The 8,737-nt window shown below is 35.5% G+C and overlaps 1 protein-coding gene across 2 annotated transcripts in view; it reads left to right on the top strand.

Annotated features, from left to right (window-relative positions):
• Positions 1 to 2,443, top strand: part of LOC114276784 (FIP1[V]-like protein) — a 34,274-nt gene extending 31,831 nt beyond the window's left edge. For both annotated transcript variants that reach the window (XM_028218605.2, XM_028218604.2), the window contains exon 9: positions 1,254 to 2,443. Coding sequence is in view for 1 of the 2 variants with exons in the window: in XM_028218604.2 (XP_028074405.2) it covers positions 1,254 to 1,823 (570 nt within the window). In the remaining variant the exon portion in view is untranslated. The remainder of the gene's footprint in view (positions 1 to 1,253) is intronic.
• The last annotated feature ends 6,294 nt before the right edge of the window (positions 2,444 to 8,737 follow it).

Consider the following 8,737-nt stretch of genomic DNA (forward strand, 5'->3'; position numbering starts at 1 on the left):
TATTGACTCTAGTCTACAGTCTATGCCATTCAACAGAGTTTCTTTCAAAAAATTCTGTACTTCCATTGAAATTCTAAGAAAACTGAAATCAATATTGATGTTCATTAGTATTCCCATGCTTTGGGATATTTGATCTCTCTTTTAGTATCATGGTTTGAGAACTTGGTTTCTGGTGCCACTTATAATACCTCAATACCATGAAAGCATGAGTTGCTTTAAAAAAAAAAAACCATGAAAGCATGAGTCTGACTGGTAATTTGATTTAAAACCATGATCTTAAAGGCGCTGAGTCAATTGTTCATTAGGTTTTAGGATCAGGACTCAAAGACATTAGCTGCAGTGACGATTGTTTGATTAAATAAATTAGGTTATTAATAAATTTATTAGTGCTTAGAAGATAGAAACAAGGAAAAAGTCTATATTGAAAGAGATTCATACTCGGGGAAAACAGAAAGAACAAAATTTGTTGATTAAGATTCTGACCCAATTAGGGAACCTGAAGTCATCATTTGATGTTGGAAGGAATTTTATCTAAAGTCATCATTTGATTGCATTGCTAATGTCATTTTTTTACATGAATTGGTTATAGTTGAGACTGTTTGTGCTAGTGAATGCATGGTTTATCATTGCAAGCTTGCAGCGTGTTGGCTAGATAATCATTCCTAGCTTGATTTTCATAGATAAGAATCTATGGTCTCTTTATTTTTTAATGTTGTCTATAATTGTTTGCAGACATTTTCATCCCTAGTAGTTGCTGTAAAAGTATTTTCTGAAATGTGTATAATTACAATTGACAAACTTTCCTTAGTGTCATTTCACTGGGTTAGTAACCTTTACACACAACATTTCATATATGCATGTACATTCTGCAACCTTATAGATGGCTTGTTTAATGATAACTTCTCTGGGGTTGTTGATTATTTGTAAAGATAACAGGTTATCCAACTATATATTATTCAAATATGATGTATGTACTACGTAATAAGTGGTATTCAGCAGTTTCAGCTGAAATTCTTCCCTCGGCTAAAAGAGTAAAGGTCAGTAGCTATCAGAGGTAGTCCAGAAAATCTTTAAATCATTTAACCACTATGTGGTTAATATCCATGCTAGGACCCAATGAAGTACCTTCCACAAGATTACATTCATGTTTTTGACTATCCTACTTTCTTATGGATGATTGGAAATGTCCTAGAGAATTCAGCTCTAGATATTTATGATATTTCATTTTTGATGATTATCATTCCCTTTTTCAGGTGAAATTGAAAGGCACAACTGTGCGGGGAAATGGTGAGCATGAGATCCTGCTGATTCATCACTCTTCCAGAAAACATAGGGAAGATGATGCTTCAGATGATGAGCGGCAAAATTCAAGAAGAGGTCGGTCCAAATTGGAACGTTGGACAAGCCATAAGGAGAGGGATTTCAATGTCAACTCTAAGTCATCATCTTCCTTGACGGTTGAAGAGACTGATAAGTTTAACAATGGTGGCTCTTTTTCCTTAGCCAGCAAGCTCCCAAACGAATTTTCCAAGACAATTGAAACCATTGAAAATCAACATCCCTTGGGTGATAAAAAAGATGGTGGTGATCTGGAGATTGAGAATGTCAATGCAAAATCGTTGGACGGTAGACACTTGGACACAGTTGAAAAGTTGAAGAAGCGAAGTGAGCGTTTCAAGCTGCCAATGCCAAGTGAGAAGGAAGCCATGGTGATTAAAAAGATGGAGAGTGAACCATTGCCTTCCACCCAAAGTGAAGCCCGTGCAGACTCGGAGATCAAACCGGAGCGTCCAGCTCGGAAGCGGAGGTGGATAAGTAACTAATTGTGGAATCAAGGAATTGATTTTCAATGTTAAAATATGCCATGTTTAGGCTTTTCAGGGTTGACAGCATAACCATGCTGCAGCCATATACACTTTCTTTATAATGTGTACATAGCAGTGAATGTAACATTGTTCCTGGCCATTGATGGTGGCTCAGAATTTTCATTTTTTGGTTCGAAGTGACACTTTACAGTGCATTCATTTATAGAGATTGTATACAACTTTTCTTGGTGGTCACTTAAAGGACCTGGTTGTTCCAATAACTGTGTCTGACCTGAATGAAGGCTGGCGCTTCACAAGGCAAGGCAGTTGATTGTTGCAGGCTACGTCAAGTATTGGTGGCAAAGATTTGGAGAAATTTAATGCGGGGAACATTTGGTTGAAAGAGAATGACCCCTCTACTCTGGAGTAGGAAAGTCATTGAGGTAGATGTAGATTGGTGATCTGCACTTACTGTAGTTTGATTATCTCTGTACCTGTATGATGAGGGTTTTCTCACCCTTTTTTTATTTATTTATATAAATCTGTACAGAGGTTGAGTTTGTATTGTTGACGTTCCTTTTGTGTTTAAGGGACGAGATAGAGAAAGTATTTTGAAGAAAAGATCAGTTACTAGTCAACATTGACATGGACCTGCATTTTCCCAGTGTGTTGATATGAGAGAGAGATGTGATCCTGGCAATGCCAGAAATTATCTAGCAGTAGCACTTTGTGTTTTATCCACCATGTTACTTGTTTTCAAGATTATGATTTGGCTCCTGTTATTTGGTGGGCACATAGCGTATAATTCTTTTGGAATACAGGATAATTACATAATGGCCAATAATGGACCTAGCATTGGCTATAGGTTTGTTTAGTAAGCTTCTGTTTACATGCTATAGGGATCCGGATTACTTTTTTTCGGGATGAAATTGTTGAGACTCTAATTCTCTCTGAAACTTGTTTCAACCGTTGGTGGGCACTCCTGTTTTGGGTTGACATTGAAAGGTTTGTCATCCGTGCTTCAGAATTGATATTGGAGGTCATCTGCATTTGGCATTCTGGAATCCAAGGCTGTCTCTAATTCTAATATCCATTTGTTGATGCTCACAAGACTTTAGAGCTAATAGAAGTTTTGAATTAGAAAACCACCACTTTGGTAGAGTATTTTGATCAAAGTAAATTAACCTTGATTGTGAACCAACCAACCACCTATATCTACCATCTATAGCTATCAATGGCAGCCTTATTATGCAGCAGAGGAAATGACCAAGTGAAATAAGCCTTTTTTCTTAGCTTGGTAGGTGGAAGTTTAGAACAATGGCATGTGAAAGGATTAAACTAAATACAGTTTGGTTCGCTTTGGGGTGGAAAGTGTGTCATTTGTTTCCTTTTCATTTGTTATGAATGTTTGACTATAGTAGGCATCAGATTTGGAATTATGTTTCAAGAACTAACTGTTCAAAAATTGGAACTACATGTCATTGTGTAGCATCCAAAACAACATCCCAAAAACTCTCTCTCTCTCTCTCTCACACACACACACACACACAAACACACATTAAGGTCGGACTTAGTATTTATTTAGGCTCATTGGGGATCAGATTGGGCAAAGGAAAGGCCAGATTGATGGACTGTTGAGTGGCAGTCCCGTTCCTCCCAAAGTGTAAAGGAATCTGCAACAGTTAGGCCTCAAAGGCATAAGAGATTCTTGCTCTGTTAACCTTACAAGTATCTGTGCATTCATGCAGATTTGCATCCTAGGTTTCATGTTGTCCTAAATATTCTCATTTGAAATATTTTGTGTTGCGACTTGTTTTTAACTTTGGGTGTCAAGACATTTTGAACTTATGTTTTTAACCAGATTAGAGTTGGGCACTCATTCAGCGTATGCTAAACAATTGAGCGAATTTATGCGCTAAGGCGATTGAGCATCTTTGTGTCAAGTGTAGTAATTATTTTCAACTTTTTCACTCCATTAAGCATTTGTTAGGGACTTCCACTCGTATTATTTTGCGCAATCCAACTTGTTTTATATTTTGGATCCTATTGTGCTTATATATAACCTCATGTTAACATTTTTTTAGTTTCCGAACTTTGAGTTTTTACATAGCTATTTCATAAACTCGAGAGAATTTTGAGTTCTCTCATTTTCTAGCATATTAGTGATTATCTGGAGTGTCTTTGAACAAAAATCCTCGTAACTTCACATTACATTGTCCAATCACTCTTGTTCGTTTAGGTAAATGGAGTCATTAATATGTAGAGAATGACGAAGGAGCTTCATAGTGGTCAAACGAATCAAAGAGATTGACTAGGTCAAACCATACTTGTAGAGCGTTTGTTAAATTTGTCAAATAAAAAATTAACTTGGAATATTTAGGGGTAAAATTGTTTTTTTAATTTTTAGAGGCATTTTGATAATTTGGACCCATAGGGACGTATGGTCATTTTGATTCTCAGGAATAAAAGGGTAACTTTACACTTAGAATATCTCCTAAGAGGCCTAGGAGCATTTTGGTCAAATGTTTAAAACGAAAATTTTGATAAAATTGTATAAGTGTTTAAAATGCTCTAAGAAAGGAGAAATCTAACCAACTACAGATGTAATTGGGCTTTTTTTTTTTTTGTGAATAAGTCTTAAATTAAAACAAAAAATATACACAAATATAAAGGGCATGCCCCTGGCCCTAACCCCAACTATACAAGTAAGAACAACCAGCCTAAAAAAGCATGCCAAACAGAGAACAAGTTGCGGCAAAAAACAACTTCAATTAACAAAACTAAGATAAACATAGAACCTGGAAAATCCAAAGCTATTAACTAGATGGATAAAGATATACCAAACAATTAAATAACTTAGAATTATAACATAGATAGGAAGACTGAACTCATACTCTAAAATAGATTTTGATTCCTTAAATGTGTTCAGGCTTCCTATACAAACTGTATGTGGACCACAAACACATTCCGTAAGCTCAAAAATCTGATACAAAAATGGAGACAAAAAAAGACCATCCCTTACACAGTCCATAAGGGTAGGCCAACAAAAGATTTTCAAAATAGCTACCCAAACAACAGTACTATAGTATATCGGATTCAACAGATATATACAATTTAAATAAAAGCTTTCTTCACACTTGAGGCGCTTAAAGCAACCATCCCTCATTGCTGCCAGCTTCTAGAATTTAGCAAACCCTGCCCAAGATAGACAGTTACATGAGTTCCAAAAGTGCCAGCTATACAACAACAGATAATACATAACAGCTACTGTATGTTTGCACAAACACACAATATATATTCTCATTACACTTAGTCCACTATGAAGGATCTCACATCACTAAAAAATTATCCTTTCCATGCAACCTGCAAAGAAACAAAGCAACAGGAAAATATAATTGTTGGTTAGGAAATGTATATTGCTCACAAACACTCAACTCTCAGTTAAGGTAATTTCACACTCTCAATGCAGACATATAGCAGCTCAATTTCCTGCAAAAATAGCAAAAAATTAGATAACCCCTCAGTTTTATGCTCTCTTGCACTCAACCCACAAGTATTGAACTCCCACCACTCAATGGTTGTGTGGTCTTCAGAATGGTGCGGGGAAGCCTCAAAGAATTCAAGAACCAGCTGTTACTTGGATGCCTTGTAATATTAGTCATAGACATCATATGAAATCTAATCATATCCACAATGCATTTAATAACCTCCTCCTCAGGAATAATCTCTTTTCTGAAAATTCTGTTATTTTTAGCAATCCACAGTGCAAGTGAAAGCCAGTTCAACAATAATAGCTCTAATAGATTTACCTTTAGCAGATTATGCCACATGTTGAGTAATACCAGGCCATTGAATAATAGGCCAAGAGACATTCAACTTAGATCGAATACAAGTCCAGAATCTAGAAGAGAAAAGGCAATAAAAAAACAAGTGATTGTGATTTTCATAAGAGTCCTTACAAAATACACATTCAGTAGATTGAGAAATACCAAACAATCTCAGTCTATCCCCAGTATTCAATCTACCAAGGATTGCCATCCAAGTTACAAAACTAGCCTTAGGGATATTATGGGCCCCCCAAAGAATGGCAACCCAGGGCATTCTATCCTCAGACTTTCTCAAATAATTCAAAGTTGAAGTGATAGAAAATTTCCCATTAGATGAGGGAAGCCATCTGATAGAATCTGGGCCATTATTGGGATGCAGAGTAGAACGAGTGCTCTCAATCAATTCCTTTAATTCCCAAGAAGAAGTAACAGGCCATCTCCAACTAGAATTATCAACAGTATCTTTGACCATAGACTCCATACTAAGGGCAGAGTCATAAATAATATGGTCCCCAAACTTAGCCCACAGAGACCCAAGGGGATGTCAATTATCAAACCACAAGAAAATCTTATCCTCATTCCCAACATAGTGCTTAATTAAAGGGTAAATGATAGGTCTAAGGGAAAGAATTTTCCTCCAAACCCAAGATGGAGCACTAGGCATTTTTACCCTCCAAAAGCTCTTGCCTTTAAGCAAGTAAGATTTGACCTATTGACACTATATGGATTGTTCATCCCCAGAAAAGAAAAACCAAATGTGCTTGGCAATGGCAGCTTTATTCCAAATTTCTAAAGATTTGAACTAGTTCTAGGTGATTGATTTTACGGGCTTGGTCTAAGTTATAGGTTTAATAATCAATATTGTGGCTCCGTAAGCATGATGGAGATAGGTACCACTATTTGCAAGTTAAGACACCTGGATGCACTGTTTAGTGGTCTCTGGTGGTTGAAGATGGAGTTTTTGTCTGACATGTAACTTGGAGTGAGTAGCGGCTGTAGACAATACATTTTTACTATTCATAATGCTATAATGCCATCTATTGATGAATTCAAGAGACGATTAGTAACTTACAATTTGCTAACTTTCAGCTGAAATTGAAACGCGCCATGAGAAACTTTATCTTAGTCAAATAATTTAGTTAACCCATTCTAGACTAATTTGAGCTATATTGGATCTTCTGGGGTTCAATTCCTTTTATTCTCCGCAATTCCAAGCCGTTGTTTAAATTATTAACCAAATAATTATAAATTTCAATTATGGTCCCTAAAGTGTTTGTTTTGTATCACTTTGGTTTCTAAAGTTTCAATTTTGTCACTCAATATTATAAAGTTATGTCTTGTCGTCATAATCAACATTTTCGGGACTAAATTGACAAAATTAAAATTTTAGAGACTAATACATAACACATATTTTGGACACTATATGTGTATTTTATTATCATTATTTAAATGGTCCTTTTGACCAAATTCACTAAAATTGAAAATTTTAAGAATTAAATTGACAATTAAAGTTTGAATGACTAGATTGACACGAAATGCATATTTTAAAAACTATAAATGTGTGTAGTCTTTTCTACCATAAACCCCTAAAAGGGGTATACAATATGCAAGTTATGACATTTTGTAATGTTAATACCACAAAACGTCATAACTAAATCATTCTTTATTATAACTAAAAAGACTACAATGAATCATAATCAAACATTGTTTCGGTCATAACTAAAATAATATTCATACATTGTTTCGGTCATAACTAAAATAACAACCATAATAATTCATAATTAACATCACAATGAGTCATAATAAAGTAGGGTCATAACCAAACACCACTTTAAGCATAATCAAATACTTTTTTGTAACCAAAATAACAACTACAAGATGTCATAATTAAGTTATAACCAATACTACAATTAATCATTATCAAATCATAACTAATACCATAATTAATCATAATCAAATATTACAAAGATTATAACTAAAAAAGGTGTATTAATCTTAATCAAATATCAAGAGGATCATAATGAAAAAAATAAAACCGCTGCTAATAGCCTCATGACTTTCCTTAGGACCCCTCACTTCTTTGAATCCCCACTTACCAAAATAGCTTATCACCTCATTTACTTTGAACCCTCACCACAATTCCCAAATATACCTCCACCCCCACCTCCCCTGCCCTTTCTCTAGCAAACTGTTGTCGGCTCCCACTTTTGACAGCCTAGTTCTTCACTATCATTGCCAAATCTATCAACCTCTGTCCCTCTCCTTTTCTCTTAGTCTCTTTGTCTCTCCATCTTTGCTACTTTCTACCACATTAGTACTCTTTTGGCAATGACTTTTTTAGTTGGCTTTTTAGCTTTTTTGACTTTTTTAGCTTGAGACTTTTTTAATCGTTTGGTATTCTTGTTTAACTTTTTTGGCTTTTTAGCTTTGGAATTGTGTATTTTTTTTTTGTATTTTTTTGATTTTTGTCCTTTTGTGATTTTTTGACTTTTTTTTGTCCTTTGTGAATTTTTAGTCCAAAATGAAAACCAAATGACCCTTTAGTAGCCTTACCACCTTTACAGTGGTGCTATATGTAGTGCCCACCAACTCACTTTTGCTATCACAGACTAAGACAAAGGGAGATTGCCAATAAGATGGATACAAATAGAGAAAGATCAAAGTTGTAGCATCTAGTTTGAAAAATCAGTGTCGAACAAACGATGTTAGTTCGGATGTACACTACTGAACAAATAATGGTGGTTCAATCATAGACTATCGAACCAGATCTAGGCAATGTAGACCACCGAACAAATGGCAGGAGTTCAGACATATACCTTCGAACAAATGGTGGTGGTTTAGTCATAGACTATCGAAGCAGATCTGGGTAGATTACAAATTAGAGTGGTGGTTGGAAAGGTCGACAAGGAGGGAAAATCACGATTAGTTATGTGAGGAAAAGAGATTGTTGGCTTTTAGAGGAAATCTAGGTGGTGGTCGCGAGTGGGAGAGACATGGCAATGGCATTGGTTTATAGGAGGAACGATGAGGTTAAAACCACCGGGTTTAGAATTTAGGATTTAGAGTTTTGGGAGGGTGAGATAGAGTTAAAGTTTTGGTTTAAAA

Source organism: Camellia sinensis, chromosome 5 (assembly GCF_055761805.1).
Source record: "Camellia sinensis isolate YWXY chromosome 5, ASM5576180v1, whole genome shotgun sequence".
NCBI lineage: Eukaryota > Viridiplantae > Streptophyta > Magnoliopsida > Ericales > Theaceae > Camellia > Camellia sinensis.